At 39.1% G+C, this 20,056-nt stretch overlaps 1 protein-coding gene and 1 pseudogene across 15 annotated transcripts in view; both read left to right on the plus strand.

Annotated features, from left to right (window-relative positions):
* Positions 1-20,056, plus strand: part of LOC101962283 (protocadherin gamma-C4) — a 147,214-nt gene that overhangs the window by 68,657 nt on the left and 58,501 nt on the right. The window contains exon 1 of one of the 15 annotated variants that reach the window (XM_078046782.1): positions 1,456-4,110. The exons of 13 other annotated variants lie outside the window; for them this stretch is intronic. In XM_078046782.1, coding sequence (XP_077902908.1) covers positions 1,693-4,110 — 2,418 coding nt within the window. In that variant the 5' untranslated portion in view covers positions 1,456-1,692. Of the gene's footprint in view, positions 1-1,455; positions 4,111-6,067; positions 8,708-20,056 lie in introns of those variants that run through there. One more of the 15 variants, XM_078046764.1, reaches the window with a different exon arrangement.
* LOC144367859 (U4 spliceosomal RNA) lies at positions 9,640-9,765 on the plus strand (annotated as a pseudogene).

Genomic DNA, 20,056 nt, shown 5'->3' on the forward strand with positions numbered 1-20,056 from the left:
ATGTCTCCACTGATTACAGTTATATTCTATCATTATTTGCTATTACTTCTAATGTCAAAGTTAACCATATTGATTCAATAGCTTGTTTCTTCTGTTCTATTCATATGCACACTTATACATGTAACCATTTTTCTAAGCATAAAGCAATTCTATTTTGCTTTTTGATGATTGATAATATATTTAGATTGTATAGACTCTTTCAACTTTGCCTCATTGCTTCATCCTATCAAGATAGATTTGAGTAGTTTTAATTATTGAACTTGCTTGGTAGAGGAAATGTAGAACTTTTTTCCCTTAAGTTCCAGATATCTTTTTTATTACTATGATGAAGTCAATAGATTGTTCTCAAGAAATAATCAAATCATTGAACTGGTATTATTTCCTTTTGTTCTTTACTGTCTGTGTAGAAGACTTTTTAATGTAGTAAGTTCACATATGATAAAATTTTGATCCAGTGCTTCTCAAAAAGTTATTTTCAAATCTGTTAAAAGATTTATTTTCAGATTTATTTATATAGAATAGTTTCTGAGTTATGTAAGAGATTGAGTAGGTATTTAGACTTCATAAGAGATTGATTTAGGGGTTAAGCTCTGTGGTTTAGCTCAGCAGTAGAGCATGTGTTTAGCATGCCCAAGGCCCTGGATTCAATCCCAGCACACACAAAGAGACTGATTTAACTGGTATTCTTCTGGGTATTTTTTGTTCCTTTTCAAACTATCTAGGAAGTATGGGTTCTTGCTTTCTTTCCTTCATAAATTCATTTTGTATTCTATATAATTATACTCAATTACTGTTTGAGAAACAACTTTTTATTGACACTTTGATAGTTATTTAATGATATATATGTTATCTAAAGCAATGCCTAGAAAAACCAAGTATGAAAATGGAGACTTACTTAGGGTATCTGATCACAGGAATCATTTTCATCATCAATTAAATTCAGTACTCTCACATAATTTCTAGATATTTGTGCATTAATGTTCCCTTTCAAGTTTATGTTTTACATTTAGAAGTTGGCCTTAATATAATTAACTGTTAGTCGAGTACCTAGTGTTTGGGGAAGGGATCAATTGTAGAAAGGGAATTCTTCTGACAGATGCCTAAATTAGTCTTGAAGTCAAGAAAAATGCTGGAGTGTTGTGAGTATCTCAGTCGTTCCTTCATTTGGAGAAAAGATTTTTGCCTCGTTCTCTTCTAACATGTGCATTTCCTCTGATTAGAAAAAGACCAACTGTTAACCTCTTATTACTATATGAGCCTATATCTCTACTGTATAAGCCCATCTCCAAGAAACCTCCTTTATAATAAACACTGGAAAATAAACACATCCAAAATTCACCAAGTTCCCTATATATCCATCTAATTTATCTGTTGGAAATCCAAATCCCATTAAATTTGCAAAGGCTTCGGACTGCTGTTTTCTAAATAGACTCTGAGTGTCGCTGTTGGCCAATTTGCTGCAAGAGCTGGATCCTGAGATCCACCCAGAGTGGTATTCTGCGTAGTCACAGAAGCCAGGGTGAAAGGAGAGTGGCCGGGACTTGTGTTTTGTTTTAGGCAAGAATCCGTTGAGATTGGGATACACTCAAACTAGGAGCATTGGGTTTTCTCTGCAGTGGAAATAAATATTTTTAAAGCAATTTGTGAAGCATCTTATCTTATCATCGAGGCTGCAACAACACAAAAAGAAGAATGGAATATAGGGCGAAGAAAAGGAGCAGGACCCTCTATCGGCAAGTACTCTTTCCTTTCCTGCTGCCTTTGTTCTGTGCAGCTCTTGGGAAGCAAATCCACTATTCTATTCCAGAAGAAATGGCCAGGGGCTCGGTGGTGGGGAACCTTGCTGAGGACCTGGGGCTGAATGTTCAGGATTTACTGACCCGCAACCTTAGAATTGGTGCAGAGGAAAAATACTTTACTATAAACACTGAGAATGGGAATATACTTGTGAGTGAAAGAATAGATCGGGAGTTGCTCTGCTCCCAGAATTCCCTGTGTGTTGTGCCCTTAGAGATTGTAGCAGAAAATCCTCTAAATGTTTTTCACATAAACGTGATGATAGAGGATATAAATGATAATCCACCCAACTTCCCCCAGAGCAGCATTCTTCTACAAATCAATGAACTTGCAATTCTGGGGACTCGGTTTGGCCTGGAATCTGCTATAGATGCAGATGTAGGACCTCACTCTCTCCAGGATTACCAGCTCAGCTCTAACGAACATTTCTCTTTGATGGTGAAGGGCAAGTTGGAAGACAAAATTGCCCCTGAATTAGTGTTGGAAAAGCCCCTGGATCGGGAACAACAGAGCTCCCATCTCCTGGTCCTGACAGCAGTGGATGGGGGAGACCCAGTCCTGACTGGCACAACTCAAATTCAAATCAAGGTCATTGATGCCAATGATAACCCACCAGTGTTCAGCCAGGATATGTACAAAGTCAGCCTTAAAGAGAACATGCCCCCAGGCACCTCTGTGCTGAAGGTGACAGCCACCGACCAAGATGAGGGCATCAATGCAGAGATCACCTACTCCTTCAAATCGCTAGGACATAATATTGTAAATAAGTTTATGCTAGACCATCAAAATGGAGAAATTATATCCAAAGACCCTATAGACTTTGAAATCAGTAGCCATTATACCATAAGCATAGAAGCCAAGGACGGTGGAGGCATGGCCACAGAATGTAAAATTATACTAGAAATTCTAGATGAGAATGACAATGCTCCAGATGTGGTTTTTACGTCAGTGTCCAGTTCCATAACCGAGGACACAAAGCCAGGCACCGTGATTGCCCTGTTCAAAACACATGACAAAGATTCAGGAGAAAATGGGGAAGTCACATGCCTCATAAAAGAAAAACTTCCTTTTAGAATTGAATCTTCCGCCAAGAATTACTACAAACTTGTAACAGATGGGACCCTGGACCGGGAGAAGACCCCAGAGTACAATGTCACCATCACTGCTACCGACAAGGGCAAACCACCCCTTTCTTTCAGCACAAGCATCACCCTACATATTGGCGACGTCAACGACAATGCTCCAGTTTTTCAGCAGACCTCCTACATGGTGCACGTGGCTGAAAACAACCCTCCAGGATCTTCCATCGCTCAAGTTAGCGCCTCCGATCCAGATTTGGGGTCCAATGGCCAAGTCTCCTACTCGATCGCAGCCAGCGACCTAGAGCCTCGGGCATTGTTATCCTACGTGTCTGTGAGCGAAAAGAGCGGCGTGGTGTTCGCGCAGCGAGCCTTCGACCACGAGCAGCTGCGTTCCTTTGAACTGACGCTTCAGGCTCGCGACCACGGCTCTCCCGCGCTCAGCGCCAACGTGAGCCTGCGCGTGTTGGTAGGCGACCGCAACGACAACGCGCCGCGGGTGCTCTACCCCGCGCTGGCGCCCGATGGCTCAGCGCTCTTCGACACTGTGCCGCGCGCCGCGGAGCCCGGCTACCTGGTCACCAAGGTGGTGGCTGTGGACGCTGACTCTGGACACAATGCCTGGTTGTCCTACCACGTGCTGCAGGCCAGCGACCCCGGACTCTTCAGCCTGGGGCTGCGCACCGGCGAGGTGCGCACAGCTCGCGCTTTGGGCGACAAGGACGCGACTCGCCAGCGCCTGCTGGTCGCTGTGCGTGATGGTGGACAGCCACCTCTTTCGGCAACAGCCACTCTGCTCCTGGTCTTTGCTGACAGCCTGCAGGAGGCACTGCCAGACCTCAGTGACCGCCCTGTGCCCTCTGACCCCCAAGACGAGCTACAGTTTTACCTGGTGGTGGCCTTGGGCTTGATCTCAGTGCTCTTCCTTCTGGCAGTGATTCTGGCTATTGCCATGCGCCTGGGTCACTCCTCCAGTTCTGCTTCCTGGGGTTGCTTTCACTATGATCTCTGTTCTCAGGCTAGGCCAAGCGTTTCTCTCAACTACAATGAGGGAACTTGGCCTTATTCATACAATATGTACGTTGCTTCGGATTCCCGCAAAACAGAGTTTAATTTTCTCACTATGACGCCAGAAATGTTCCCCCAACAAGATCTTTCTAATGAAGCTTCTTTGGCAGTAAATGTCACTGTGGAGAATAACAAGATAAATTTTGACTCTGTTGCTTCTACTCACGTGAGTTTCAATGAGTCCTTTATCTGTATGTGGTTTGGTTTAATTTTCAAACCAATATTTTGGCAAGAAAATCTTAAGCAGGTAATTGCTTCAAGTTTGTTTGCTCACTCTCAATATTGTAGATTACTTTACCTTCCAGCATTTTGGGATATTTTAGTCACACATACCAAATAACCAAAACAAAACAAACTCTGTAAGAAGTAAGCATTATGATGCTACTGCCATGTAAATATTTTAAATTGAACTATAATTATTGTTCTTTCCTGTTTTTGTTTGTTTGGTACTGGTAATTTAACCCAGGGTGCTTTACAATTGAGTTACATCCTTGGTCATTTTTAAAATTTTGAGACAGGGTCTCCCTAAATTGCTTAAGACTTAGCTAAGTTGCTGAGCTTTGCCACAAAAATGCCGTTTTCCTCCTTCAGCCTCCCAAGTCACTGAAATTATAGGCATGTGCCACTGTAGGTGTTTCTTGAGCGATCAATATCTTGAGGATATAAGGCTTTTTCTTTATTAACTATAAATTGAGAGGAAACACATAAGGCTTTTTTACAGAAATAAAGACAGTAATATTGATAGTAATATTCAGGTATATCAAAACATTATTTGATAATAATATTCAGATATATATACATATTTACTAGGGGTTCTTGGAATTTCACTAAGTAGTCAGTTTTATGTCTGATCTTCCTTTACAGGTAACTCTAAATTCCCTCCCAACATTTACTTATTTAAAATTTCTGAGGATTGAACTTAGGGCCTCATACATGCTAGACAAGAGCTCTACCACTGAGCTACATCCCCAGCCCTCCAATTTTTAAGTTATTATTTTGTGACTACCAAGGACTGGATTGTAGTTCAGTTGTAGAGTGCCTGAGGCCCAGGGTTCAATCCTAGTACCTTTCCAAAAGCGCTTATCCTCAGAATGTAAATATTTACATTCATGAAAGCATAGTAGCCAGTTATTTCTTAGGAGGATTTTTTTCCTGTATTTTGATGCGTTTCCAAATATAATACTGGTAATTCTCAATAACTGGAAGTAGTTCAGTTACCCAGTAAGAGGTAAGTTTATAACATTCTTTGGATTACTAATTTTCTTTTAATAAGATTTTCTGAACACAAAACATTCTTTTGAAATATAATGTATTATTTTAAAAATTTTATTAGTTATCAATGAACCTTTATTTATTTATTTGTTTATATGTGCTGCTGAGAATCAAACCCAGTGCCTCACACATGGTAGGCAAGGGCTCTACCACTGAGCCACAACCCCAGCCCCTATAATGTATTGTTAGAATTGTAGAGTATTACCTTTATTTCCAGTTAATGCAAGTTGAAACACTTCCATTTAATTCTGAAATCATTGATACATGTTCACCTGACTTCTTCCAGGTACGATTCTGATAATGTGTTCAATTTCTCATTATTAATTTTCCCTGCAATCATGAAAATTCGATTTTAAGTGTTATATCCCAAACTGTTAAAGTAGTGCTTCCATTTAGGCACACGAAAAAATCTACTGAAAAAAAAATGCCCCACATTATAGCTGAATCTGAAAGTTTTAATTATTTTATTACAAAAACTATGGAAACGGGAAGTTCCTAGGGAGCCTCCTCCCATAATAGATGTGTTGAGGGGTGTGGATCTCAAAGCAAGTGCACTAAAATCATGAGATTAAAATTACTTTTATGGAAACTTCAAAGTCTCTTAAAAGTGATTGGAAAAAATGGAAAACAGCTACAGAAAACAATCTTAAAGTGGTTCTATATGGAAAATGTTAAGGGAATTAAAATAACCTTGCTGAAGTTTCTACTTAAAGAAATACTATTGGTTTAGTAGGCTCCATTCCTATCCTTATTTGACGAACAGTAGGTGGAGCTATTTGAGGTATAAAAATGAAAAATCCTTTCCCGGGAATTCAAGATTGTGCAGTAATTGGATAGGACTCTGAGCGCCGCTGTTCACCAATCAGGGAGAGAAAAGCAGAGATCCTGTTCGCCTGCATGCGCCAAAAACACAAGCACAGATAGATTGAAACAGACCATCTTTGTGAAGAAACTGAACGGAGGAGCTCGCACCACCCGCTCGCCTCAACTATCCGGAGACAGGAGAGCTGATCCTGACTTCGGTGTCAAGGGTAGAATTAGAAATAATCCTAGAGGAAAGTAACACAATGATTTCTGCAAGACTTCACCGAGATGGCAAGGGGCTGGTCCTGCTGGGAGTTCTCCTAGGGATCCTTTGGGAAGCTGGATGCACCCTGATACGCTATTCAATTCCTGAAGAGCTGGAGAAAGGCTCTAAGGTGGGCGACATCTCCAAGGACCTGGGACTGGAGCCCCGGGAGCTAGCAGAGGGAGGAATTCGCATCGTCTCTGGAGGTAACACTCAACTTTTCGCTCTGAACCCGCGAAGCGGCAGCTTGGTCACGGCAGGCAGGATAGACCGCGAAGAACTCTGTATGGGAGTCATCAAATGTCAATTAAATCTAGAGATTCTTATAGAGAATAAAGTGAAAATATACGGGGTGGAAGTAGAAGTAAGGGACATTAACGATAACGCTCCCTACTTCCGTGAAAGTGAATTAGAAATAAAAATGAGTGAAAACGCAGCCACTGGAATGCGGTTCCCCCTTCCCCACGCTTGGGACCCAGATGTCGGAAAGAACTCTCTGCAGAGCTATAAGCTCAGCCCGAATCCTCACTTCTCCCTGGAGGTGCAAAACGGAGCAGACGGTAACAAGTATCCGGAACTGGTGCTGGAACACGCCCTAGATCGAGAAGAAAAGGCCGCACACCACCTGGTCCTCACGGCTTTGGACGGGGGTGATCCGGTCCGCACCAGCACGGCGCACATCCGCGTGATAGTTCTTGATGCAAACGACAATGCACCAGAGTTCGCTCAGTCCGAGTATCACGTGAGTGTTCCGGAGAATGTGGCGGTGGGCACTCAGCTGCTTCTAGTAAATGCCACTGACCCGGACGAAGGAGCCAATGGGAAAGTGATGTATTCCTTCCGGTACGTGGACGATAAGGCGTCCCAAGTTTTCAAACTAGATAGTAATTTAGGGACGATATCAACAATAGGGGAGTTGAACTATGAGGAATCAGGTGTCTACGAGATGGAAGTGCAAGCAATGGATAATGCAGGATATTCAGCACGAACCAAGGTCCTGATCACAGTTCTGGACGTAAATGACAACGCCCCTGAAATAATCGTCACCTCTCTCACCAACTCAATTCCGGAAAACTCTCCCAAAGGGACATTAATTGCCCTTCTAAAAGTAAATGACCAAGACTCTGGGGAAAATGGACAAGTAGTCTGTTTTACTCAAGGGAATTTGCCCTTTAAATTAGAAAAATCTTACGGAAATTACTATAGTTTGGTCACAGACACAGTTTTTGACCGGGAACAGGTTGATAGCTACAACATCACGGTGACTGCCACTGACAGGGGAAGTCTGCCCCTATCAACTAAAACTCATATCTCCTTGAAGGTAACAGATACAAACGATAACTCGCCAGTCTTCCTTCAGGCCTCCTACTCTGCCTATCTCCCAGAGAATAACCCTAGAGGCGCCTCCATCATCTCCGTGACTGCACACGACCCCGACTGTGATGAGAACGCCCAGGTCACTTATTCCCTGGCTGAGGACAACCTCCAGGGGGCACCCGTGTCCTCCTATGTCTCCATTAACTCAGACACCGGCGTTCTGTACGCATTGCACTCCTTTGACTATGAGCAATTCCAAGAGCTACAGCTGCAAGTAATGGCACGTGATAGTGGGAAACCTCCACTCAGCCGCAACGTGTCTTTGAGTCTCTTCATTCTGGACCAGAATGACAACACTCCTGAGATCCTGTATCCTGCCCTGCCCACTGATGGCTCCACTGGGGTAGAGCTGGCACCCAGATCTGCAGAGCCCGGATACCTAGTGACTAAGGTAGTAGCAGTGGACAAGGACTCAGGCCAGAATGCTTGGCTGTCTTACCGCCTGTTGAAGGCCAGCGAGCCAGGTCTTTTCTCTGTTGGGCTACACACGGGTGAGGTGCGCACCACAAGGACCCTACTGGATAGAGATGCCCTCAAGCAGAGCCTGGTGGTGGCTGTGCAGGACCACGGCCGGCCCCCTCTCTCGGCCACTGTCACGCTCACAGTGGTGGTGGCCGACAGCATCCCCGACGTCCTCGCAGATCTGGGCACTCTAGTGTCTCCTGCCAACTCTGAAACCTCAGGCCTCACACTTTACCTGGTGGTGGCGGTGGCTGCAGTGTCCTGTGTCTTCCTGGCCTTCGTTATTGTGTTGCTGGCGCTCAGGCTGAGGCGATGGCACTCCTTGCGCCAGCTCCAGGCTGCAGGAAATGGATTGGCTGGCGTACCCGCCTCTCACTTTGTGGGCGTGGACGGGGTGCGCGCTTTTCTACAGACCTATTCGCACGAGGTCTCCCTCACTGCCGATTCTCGGAAAAGCCATTTGATCTTTCCGCAGCCCAACTATGCAGACACACTCATCAGTCAGGAGAGCTGTGAGAAAAGTGAGCCTCTTTCGCTGGCAGGTGATTTGGTCTTCTCTAAAGACAATCATGCATTAATTCAGGTGAGTCCATATCATATATTCTCTGAGTTAGGATCAAAATACCTCTTAGTATAGCTGATTCATGTGTATTTAGAATTGATAAAACAGATGCCAGTAAATTTACGTGCACTTAGCACATGCCCACAACCCAGTTGTTCTGTTTCCTCATGCCTTGTTTATAAATATATATGTATGTGTATATATGAGTATATACAAACATATATAATATGTATTTAAATGTTTATATAAACAATATGACAATATTATTAATGTACTATTATGTACTATATAAACAAATTATAAAGTACTTAGTTAATATTCTATATAGTTTTCTAGTTTATCAACTATAATACTCTTCCTGCTTATAATATTTTTTCTATTAGCTATGTAGCAGCTTTGTGTCAAACATTTAAAGTCAATTTATCGGTTAAGAACATAGATTCTTGCTGGGCTTGGTAGCACTTGACTGTAAACCCATCTACTAGGGAGGCTGAGGCAGGAGGATCTTGAATTCAACAACAGCTTCTACAACATAGCTAGACTTTGTGCAAAATTTTAAAAAGGGTTGGGAATGTATGTAGCTCAGTGGTAGAATTCCCCCTACATCCAATCCCCAACACCAGAAAGAAAAAGTTTTGTATATGTATATATTTTTGTGGTGCTGGACCAGAGCATGCTAAGCTCCCTATCACAGAGCTATATCCCCAGTCCCAATAGAATGGCTTTAAAATATGTGTGTGTGTGTGTGTGTATGTGTGTGTGTGTATATTTTAGTTGTAGATGGGCACAGTACATTTTTATGTGGTTCTGAGGATCAAACCAATGCCTCACACATGCCATTCGGGAGCTCTACTACTGAGCCACAACCCCAGCCCTAGAATACCCTTTAACTAAACTTGAGATTGCTAACATTTATAAAGTACATTTAGTTTCTTTTAAAGGACATTAATTCAAGCTTTGCACAGTGGCAGTATCGTAACCAATGAGGTTTATCTGATGTGTGGTTATTGCTAGTTAATGAACATTAATTTCTGGTTATCAGAGATATACACATTTAACTTTCTTGGTGTCTTAAGTCATTTCATGTTTTTATTCATTAAATTTCCAAATATGGCTGGTTTATTTCTTATACATTGGAAGTTTTCTCAAATACACAATGTAATTGTCATGAGGAAGAACTGTGAAGATATTTTTACCTCTATTATACATTTCAGTAATACTACATATATGTATTATACATAAAAAATACTGTAATAAAGTCATACATTTCTTTTGCTCATTTTACCTGCACCAATCATATTAATGATGACTTTGTGAAGTATTCAGAATTAACAAAATGGCACAGTGATAACTTGAACTATCTTTGCCATCTACTCAGCTGAGAATTTCTTTGAAGAAATTTAGAAAAAAAATTTTTTTGGTCCCAGCTACTCGGGAGGCTGAGGCAGGAGGATCTCAATTTCCAAGCAAGCTGGAGAAACTTAGTTAAACCCTCTCTGAAAATAAAAATTAAAAAAAGGTCTGGGGATGTGGAAGAGCACTTATCTAGCATATGCATGACCCTGTATTTGATGCCCAGCACCACAAAAAATATTTTATTAATAAGAAATTATTAATAATAAAATAAATATTTTAATAATAAAATAATGAAAATAAATGTGTTTGGGGGCACATTTTTGGTATGATGGGAACTTTGCAGAAATCCCCTTTCTTTCTACATTAAAATTTCTATAACTTTTATAAACATGGAGAGTTTTCATGAAAGTGCACAGATTCTGTTTCCTGAAAACCTTATGATTAGTGTAGATAGTTTAACAGAAATTGGAAGCAAAGGTATATTACTCTTGAGAAAGCAAGAAGGCAATACAAAAAGGTTTCTTTTTGTATCCCCTTTTAAAGGGGTAGGGAACCAAAACATCCAAATTAACTTTTTTTCTTTTTATTTGTTACCTGTCTACTTTAAAAATACAGTAGTCAACACCTAGGTTTATAAAAGATAGAGAAAGAAAGGTAATCAAATGGCTCCAAAATGACGCAGTTTCTTTTACCAAGAGCACATATCTCTTTATGCTTCTTAACAACCAAGAACAACATCAACAACAAAATAGAAGTAATATAGATTGTGTGGTTCCACTTGTGTGCTTTAAAAACAGGAAGCATTTGAGCCTATATAAAAATAGAAAATTTGCTTTTAGCTCCAATAGAAGTCACAAAGTATAATGTTCTATGACTAACACTAAGAGAAATAGATAGCAGTGCATGCACTCTTGCAAAAACTATCAAAATGTTTATCACATGGCAGTTCACATATGATGGGCAACTCAAAATGAAAGCTGTAATTAAAAAACAAAAATTATTTAAGAATCTAGCCAATAAGTTATAATTATGCTGATATCTCTTCACCTAACTTGATTTAAGGACAAATCAGTAAGAGCTAGGATATGAATATTCATGACTCTTTGACCATCTTAAAAATCAGTTTGAGTGAGAAAGTCTTCATTAAGCAGTTGTTTATTAATGAATGATAACAGTGTCATGAGTTTTTGGATGTAGTATCATAGAAGACAGAGTTTTGCAAATAGGTAACTTCTTCACCTTTGAGAAGTTATTTCATCTCTTTGAGTTTCAGTAAAACAGGGATAATAATACCTAATTTGAAAAATTGTGATCAGGATTAGGGGTAATATATAAATAATCTTATTCATAACTTGTAGTTAATTAACTGTAGCCATTTTTTATGGTTGACAGAAAAATTCATGCTTTCAATGCCAGCATACTTGCCATTCTATTGGGAAAAGTCATAATGAATTATGTACGTCTCCCAGTAATACAATGGGACCACTGGAGGCTGACTTAAAAATCTTAAGTTCCTAGGCATTTTCATCTGAGGCATTTGTGAATCTTAATTTTTTTTGTCTGAATAGTGTGATCTAAACAAAGGTCCTATCAAACTTCTTATTGTAAAAAAGCAGTTTACAAGACCAACTTTGGCAACTTAGTGAGACAATGTCTCAAAAATTAAAACACACACACAAACAATTTAAAAGAAGAGGGAAAGGCCAGCCATGGTGACACTAACCTGTAATCCTGGGAACCCAGGCTGAAGAAGGAGGAACACAAATTTGAGGCTAGACTCAATGACTTAGTGAAACACTAAGCAACTTAGTGAGAACCTGTCTCAAATTAAAAAAATAAAAAAATAAAAAGAGCTAGGGATGTGGTTCAGTGGTAAAGCACCTTGGGTTCAATTCCAGTATACCCCCTACCCCCTGCTGCCTCCCCTCAAAACCAAACAACAACAACACACACACTAAAAAAAAAAAAAAAGAAAGAAAGAAAGAAAGAAAAGAAACGAAACGAAACAAGAGCTGAGGATATAAATATAGCTCAGTGGAAGAGTACCCAGGGTTTAATCCCCAGTACTGAGGAAACAAAAAGCAGTTTAACTGGAAAACACATCACCAAAACCTAAAGTTTGAAGTTATTTAGTTTTGGATGTACAAAACACAATCTTAATTTTAGATCATTTAGGATGGTTGTTGATAATTGATAACTAAAATATTTGTTGATTGCTTTCCAAGGCTGGAGTAATGGGTTTGGATGTTTATATTTCTTCTGATTCCAATAATGAAAGTATATCAAGGACTTTGCTTGTCTTCCTATGTGCTCTGGCAAGGGGTACTCATTCATTAGATTTAATAAGTTAATTGATGTGTTCGGCTATAACTTAAAAGTCTAGGCTCTGCAGGATATTGAAATGTAATCTGTCAGCAAACATTCTTCTACTAATTTCATCCTAAAAGAAATATTGAGGGCTGGGATTGTGGCTCAGTGGTAGAGCGCTCGCCTAACATGGGTGGGACCCAGGTTCGAACCTCAGCACCACATAAACATAAAGGCATTGTGTTGTGTCCATCTACACCTAAAAAATAAATATTAAAAAAAGAAATATTTAATTAACAACAGCCTAAGAACCTTGCTCAAATTATACACTTTATAGATCATTTTTCAATAATGTGGAAATCAAATGATATAATGAGACAATTGTAAGCAATTTTGTGAGTGTTAATATTGTTAAATTGTGTATAGTTTCTCAGTAGTATGTAACAGTTTAACTCTGATCTGGAATTGGTGATTCTGGTGGGAAATCTACTTTTTCCTCATATAGTTGTGAAGAGATGTTGATCAAGCTTAAAGAGTCTTTATCTTAGGAAAGAGATTCTCTAGTGTTACACTTTGAGTTCATCTTTGGGAACTATACCTAATGGGGGACATGGCTTTACCATGACATGCATTTAGAAACCATAATTGAAAATCCTTTAAATGTTTTTCATTTTAACATAGAGAATCAGGATGTGAATGATAATACCTTACAGTTTAGCAGGAATATTATTAAGTTCAATATCTCTGAGTTGACCCAACCACGAGCAAGATTTACTATATAATCTTTGGAAGACCCTAAGGTATCAAGCAATTCCTTTCAAAATTCCTACCTTAGCAGCAATTCTATATTTATCTTCAAAGTAAAAGAGACCAACAGTGGAAAGAAATATGTTGAACTTATCTTAGACAAGCCACTAAACCAGGAAAACCATAGTACCCATCTCCTAGTGCTAACAGCTTTAGATAGTGGGGACCTTCCATAAATGGCAACACTCAGATCCTGGTGGTCAATGCCAATGACAACCCCCTGTGTTCAACGAAGACATGTAATGGATGGTCCTTCAGAAGACATGTCCTTGGGCACCTCCATGCTGAGGGTAAGAAGCATCAACCAGGATGTGGGAACTAATACAGAGATCATTTAGGCCTTTGCAGCCCAGAGTACCAATTTCCAATTTGGCCTTGAAAACAAGAGTGGAGAAACAAAAAATTTAAGTACATTGGACTTTGGAGAGATTAAAAAATATTCTTCAGTTTTGGAGGCAAGGAGAGAAGACTGATGGCTCAATCAGTGTACTGTTGAGACAGAAATTCTAGAAGATAATGACAGTATCCCAGAGGTGACTTTTACTTCTAATTCCACAATGCTTCCAGAAGATTCTGCATCCCAGACAGTAATCTCTCTGTTTAAAACACAAAATCCAGATTTGGGAGAAAATAAGGTGGACATATGTCTGATACAAGAAAATAAATTCACCATTCAGAATTTAATCTTCCTCCAAGATGTAACAGATGAGACCCTCGATCAGGATCAGACACAATGTCACTCACAACCACTGACAAGAGCAAGCTGCCCCTTTCTTCCAGCACAGGCATTGGCCCTATACATCATCAACAAGAGGGCCACTGTATCCAACTAAGCCCCGAATATTTTACACTTGGCTGAGCACAACCCTCCTCAGAGCTTCCATCGCTCAAATCAGTGCCTCTGATCCTGACTCGGGCACCAAAGGCCATGTTTCCAATTCCTCCCTGGCCAATGACCCGGCACCTTGGGCACTATGGGCCTATATGTCTGTGAGCCAACAGAGCGGGGTGGTGTTTATGCAGCTAGCCTTCAACCACAAGCAGTTATGCTCTTTTGAGCTGACCTGTAGGTTAAGACCAAGGCTTGCTGGCACTGAACTTGCATCTGTTAGTAGGCAACTACTGCCACAAAGCTCCACTGGTGCTGTACCCTACACTGGCACCCAACAGCTCAGTGCTCTTTGACACTGTGCCTCAAGCTGTGGAGCCCGGCTACCTGGTCTCCAAGCCTGGGGTTCAGAGCCAGCAAGTTGATCATGATGCCACTGTTTATAGATCTAGTCACCATCTAGACAGTGGACAGCCAGTGCCCTCTTGACACCAACATGCTTCTCACAGTCTTCGCTAACAGCCTGTAGGAAGCATTGCCACACCTCAACAATCTTCCTGCCGAGTTACACTCTGACTCCAAAATTAATTTTTTTTTCTGGTGATTACCTTAGCTTTACTTTCTTTTTCTTTTTTTAATTCTTCCTCAGGGGCATTATTTGTGTTGGTTTTGAAGAGTTGAAGACCCCAAAATGGTCCTGTCTTGAATTCCTTCCCTACAGGACTTAGGGGACTGTAGCTTTATTATTCCAGATTCCTGCCAGGTGTGTTCTTCTCCTACTATTCCAGAGATAGTATTTCCTTTCTGGAAGCTCTGATCCTCATGACTCAATAGCAACCTCACTACAGGAAACCTTTGAGGCAAGGAGATGATTCTGATAAGGCCAGAATCCACCCTTCAATGTGCAGAATTCTTGATGAAATAAGTTCAGTCACAGGTAGGTTTTCACCACCATGAAATCTTTTCAGCTAACATAGGAAAGAACATTTCTATCAGCAAAACAAAAAGCCCCCGAATGAGAAATATTTGACATAATTGAGCTTTAGGGACAATGGTATGGATAACAGGAATGTCAGATGGTCTACAGAATTTTGGGCCTTGTAAGTAGGTAACATGTTGTGATTATATATTTTATATTTGTTTGAATATAATTTCACCTTCATATTCAAATTGTGTTTATACAAAAATAGGAGGCAGGAGGCAAATCTTACTCAGAATCATTGTTTATCACTTCTTATCCAACACATGGATTTTTTATTTTCTATTTGAGAAAATTCCTCTCATGACGAAATGACATTTTGACTAATTATGTTAGACAATTATTTCAATAAATCTAAGAAAAACACTCACGGAAGTTGCTAGACCCAATTTAAAAGTATTGTTTCACAGAAGGACTTCTTGTGACTAAGTGTCCCAGGCTTCTTTTCATGCTGAATCTTGCTTTTCAAAATAAATTATAAATGTTACTAGAAGCTGGACAGAATTTTTTTCTCCCCACTACATCTATTCTATCATTCCCTGTGATACAAAGGGATTCTCTCCCTATGAGGCTTGGGAAATTAGGCCAGTTTAAATGGCTTAAGTGAGCTTGGGCTAGCACAGAATGCTGGACATGGACTGGTCCTAGAAATCAGGTGATTGTATGAGTTTTCTGGATAACATTAACCTAAACTGGCAGTTTTATAAAATCCTCCAAAATTATTGAATAACACCTGCAAATAAAATTCCCCATTATATAAGCACCTAATTGTTGGTGCATTGAAAGCTTGAAATATAAATTATATCAGGAAAAAAAGGAAAATAAAATACTCATATTTGGAAAGCCAAATTGGATATAATAGGTAACATGAAATGTTGTGAAAGGAGTTGAAATGAGTGAAAGGAGAAATAGTGGTAGGTAGGAAGATGCTTATGTCTGGTTACTCACAGTAGGTTTCTTTATTGTCTTGGATTTTGTGGGCTTTGTTGGTTTTATTATAAAATGATGCCTGGGTTTTGGTCTCTAAAAGGAATTTAGCAAATTACATGATTTTATATCTTCAGCCTGAATCTAGGTGCTTACCCAAAGGGTCTGCTAAACCTTTAAAAGCAAGAAAAGTCAACATGCATCTCAACAAATATGTGTCACTTGCATGCACTGGATTTAGCTTGTGTATTACCTGTTGTTGCAGTATATTAAGAGAGAGAGTGACTATCTGGTGAGCAAAGGGCATTTATTTAACAGCTGTTGACTCTTCTTTCTGTTTACCTTATTTAAAATGAATTTTCCTTGTAGTATAAAGTAGCAATTTGGTGGGGTGGTGATTAAGGATCTTTTCCATATTTTTCAGTGGTATTTATTGAGAATATTTTCCTTTTCTATCAATTGCTTTGGAACTCTTGTTGAAAATTATTTCATCAATATATTTACACATATTATCTGTTTTTCTATTATTTTTCAAATACTACACTTTCTTAATTATTGTAGTTTTATAATAGCTTTTGAAAAATCAGGTAGGCAAGTCCTCCAACCATTTTATCTTTGTCAATATTGTTTTGACCATTCTTGGTCCTTTGTCGTTCAAATTAAAATCATTTTGTCAGTTTCTAGGAGAATAAACTTGACAGCATTGAATCTATATCTCTTATTTGGGAAGCAGGGGATCATAATAAATAATATTGAGCTTTCCCAATCCATGAACATGGTATATTTTTCCATTTAATTACATGTTTTAAAATTTCTCTCAGCTCTGGTTTTAGCTTTTAGTTCAGAGGCCTTTTAAAAAATATTTTTAAACCAATGCATAAAATTGTTTATATTAATATGGTGCTATGTGTTTTTAGATACATAGATTGTGCAATATTTAAATCAGGTTAGAGATACGTTTCCTTCAAATATTTATCGTTTATAACAAAAACTTTCAAAATCATCTCTTCTAGCTTTTAGAAATATATTGTACATTGCTGTTATCTGTATTCACCCAACTATGTAAGAGTACAACAGAATTTCTTGCTCCTGTCTAACTGTAACTTAGTACCCATTGATCAATCTTTCCCTACCCCACTCTCTTTCTTTCCAGCTTCTAATAACCATCATTCTAGTCTCAACTCCTATGAGTTGACCAACTTTTTTTAGATTCCAGATACAAGTTAGATGATGCAGATGATGCCTAGCTTATTTCACTTAACATAATTATTCCCAGTTCCATCTATCTTGTCACAAGTGACAGGATTTCATCTGTTGTATCACTGAATAGTACTTCATTGGTGTGTGTGTGTGTATGTGTTACATTTTCTTTATCCATTCATTAGTGAAAGGACACTTAGTTTGCTTCCATTTCTTGACTATAGTGAAAGTTGAAAAAGGGTCTTACATGTCTTTTATTAAATTACCCCTATATCTTTGATGTTTTAATGTTACTGTAAATATTATTGTTTTATATATTATTTTCTGATTGTTTATTGCTAGTTTACAGAAAAAAAATTTTTCATATTTTCCAAGTTTTCAAAAATGAGAGGTGCAGAGTGCTCTATTCCCACACTACTACAATCCACAAGAAATTAATTAAAAATAACTATGGGCAAATGTCAGAAAGATCAGTACAGTAAATAATAATAATAATAGTATGAGAGTGGTATAGCCTAACCCACCTCTGTAAGTTTAGGCTTCCAACTTCTGCAGTTGATAGGTTGGGAAAGCCACCCAGAAGTAGTAAACATTGAGGAATCACCAAGTCTGATAGTGGGTGGTTCATTCATTCACTTATGTAACAAACATTTACTGACCAACTGTCACCTGGAAGGCACTGTTTTAGATGACAAGGATACAGCAATGAACAGGCAGACATGATTCCTGCCTTATTGGGCCCCATTATAATATATGGTCTTTGAAGGCCTGATTACTGTTATCAAGGGGAAATACAATAGCACTAAGAGAGCTTATAATGAGCCTAGTCTGGTGGTCAGGGGAGGCTTCTTTCAGTAATAATCTGAACGTTGACTAGAAGTTAGCCAGTAGATAAGAAGGAGAATTAAAGAAAAGAAATTGTCAGGTAGAGGGAATAGCATGCATCAAGGTCCTAAAAACAGGAAAAGTATGACTCACGCATTTAAAAAGGGGTAAGGAGGCTGGAAATGGAAAATATATAGATGAGACGAGCAAGGTAGACAGAACCTTGCAAACCACATTAAAGATCTGAATTTTATCCTAAATACCATTATATTTAGGAGTTGTTTTGTTGTTTTGTTTTTATTTAGTTTTGGTTTTGATTTTGATTTTTGTGCCAGGAATTGAACCCAGAGGTGCTTTACTTCTCAGCCACATTCTCAGTTCCAACATCTGCCCTTTACATTTTTTATTTTGAGGCAGAGTTTTGCTAAGTTGCTTATGGCCTCACTAAGTTGCTGAGGCTGGCCTCAAACTTGTGATCCTTCTGCCTCAGCCTTCCAACCTTCTGGGATTACAGGCATGCACCACCATGCCCAGATCTCAAGAGGTTTTAAAGAAGACAATAACAGAATATGGTTTGAATTTTAAAGATGACTCCAGCTGCTATATGGAAAAATGATTTTGAGGGTTACCAATGCAAATAGGATGACTTGACCAGAAACTATGACAATGACACTGCCAAAAAATAGTGCTGACTTGGATTAAAGGGGAGGCACTGGATAGAGAAATAGGTGGATATATTGAAGGTATATTTAGAAAATACATTCAGTAAGACTTAATTTTGGGATAAGTGAATGTAAACTTCATGATGGTAGGGACTATTTTATTATTATATTATTCAGCGTCAGCAAGATCACTGCTGTCAAGATCCTTAATAAAATTGTTGATGACTCAATAAAGACAATGGATGAGTGATGTCCAGCTTTCCAAATTAATAAACAAAGGGATAAATGTACAATTTGGAAAGATATGGAAGATTAGAGAAGGGTGGATTTAAGATAAATCAAAAGTCAAGTTGTAGGCATGTCCAGTTTGAGATTCTGAGAAACATCCAAGTGTAGATATTAACTGTGTGCTTGGACATATAATCACATTCCATTAATACCTGATTCCTTCCATTGTGATAATCTATTCAGAATATATATGCATATGTGTATGTATGTATACATATACATATGTGTATATATAGAGAAAAGAGAGGTTTTAAAAACATTTATTTTTATTATTTCATAAATTTGCTGGATCAGGAATCTGGGTGTGGCTTTGCTGAGTGCCTCTACCTCAAAGTCTTTCACAAAGTACTATGATTAAGATGTCAGCCAGAGATGTTGTCTTGGCTGCAGAAGGATCTACTTCTAATCTCTCTTACAGAGTTATTGGCAAAATCCAGTTCGTGTGGGTTGTTGGTTGAGGGAGGACCCCAGTTTCTTTTTTTTAATTGATTTTATTTTTTAAATACATGACAGCAGAATGCATTACAATTCTTATCACACAAATAGAGCACAATTTTTCATGTCTCTGTTTGTATATAAAGTATGTTCACACCAATTTATGTCTTCATACATGTACTTTGGATAATGATGTCCATCACATTCCATCATCGTTGCTAACCTCCTTTCCCCTCCCTTCCCCTCCCACCCCTCTGCCCTATCTAGAGTTCCTCTATTCCTCCCATGCTCCCTCTCCCTACCCAACTATGAGTCAGTCTTCTTATATCAGAGAAAACATTCAGCATTTGTTTTTTGGGGGATTTGGCTAACTTCACTTAGCATTATCTTCTCCAACTCCATCCATTTAACCTGCAAATGCCATGTTTTTATTCTCTTTTATTGCTAAGTAATATTCCATGGTGTATATATGCTACATTTTTAAAATCCATTCATCTACTGAAGGGTATCTAGGTTGGTTCCACAGTTTAGCTATTGTGAATTGTGCTGCCGTGAACATTGATGTGGCTGTATCTCTGTAGTATGCTGTGTTTTAAATCATTTGGGTATAGACCGAGGAGAGGAATAGCTGGATCAAATGGTGGTTCCATTCCCAGTTTTCCAAGGAATCTCCATACTGCTTTCCTTATTGGCTGCACCAATTTGCAGTCCCATCATCAAGACCCCAGTTAGCTAGAGGTCTACCTTAGTTTCTT

Source organism: Ictidomys tridecemlineatus, chromosome 1, assembly GCF_052094955.1.
Source record: "Ictidomys tridecemlineatus isolate mIctTri1 chromosome 1, mIctTri1.hap1, whole genome shotgun sequence".
Lineage (NCBI taxonomy): Eukaryota > Metazoa > Chordata > Mammalia > Rodentia > Sciuridae > Ictidomys > Ictidomys tridecemlineatus.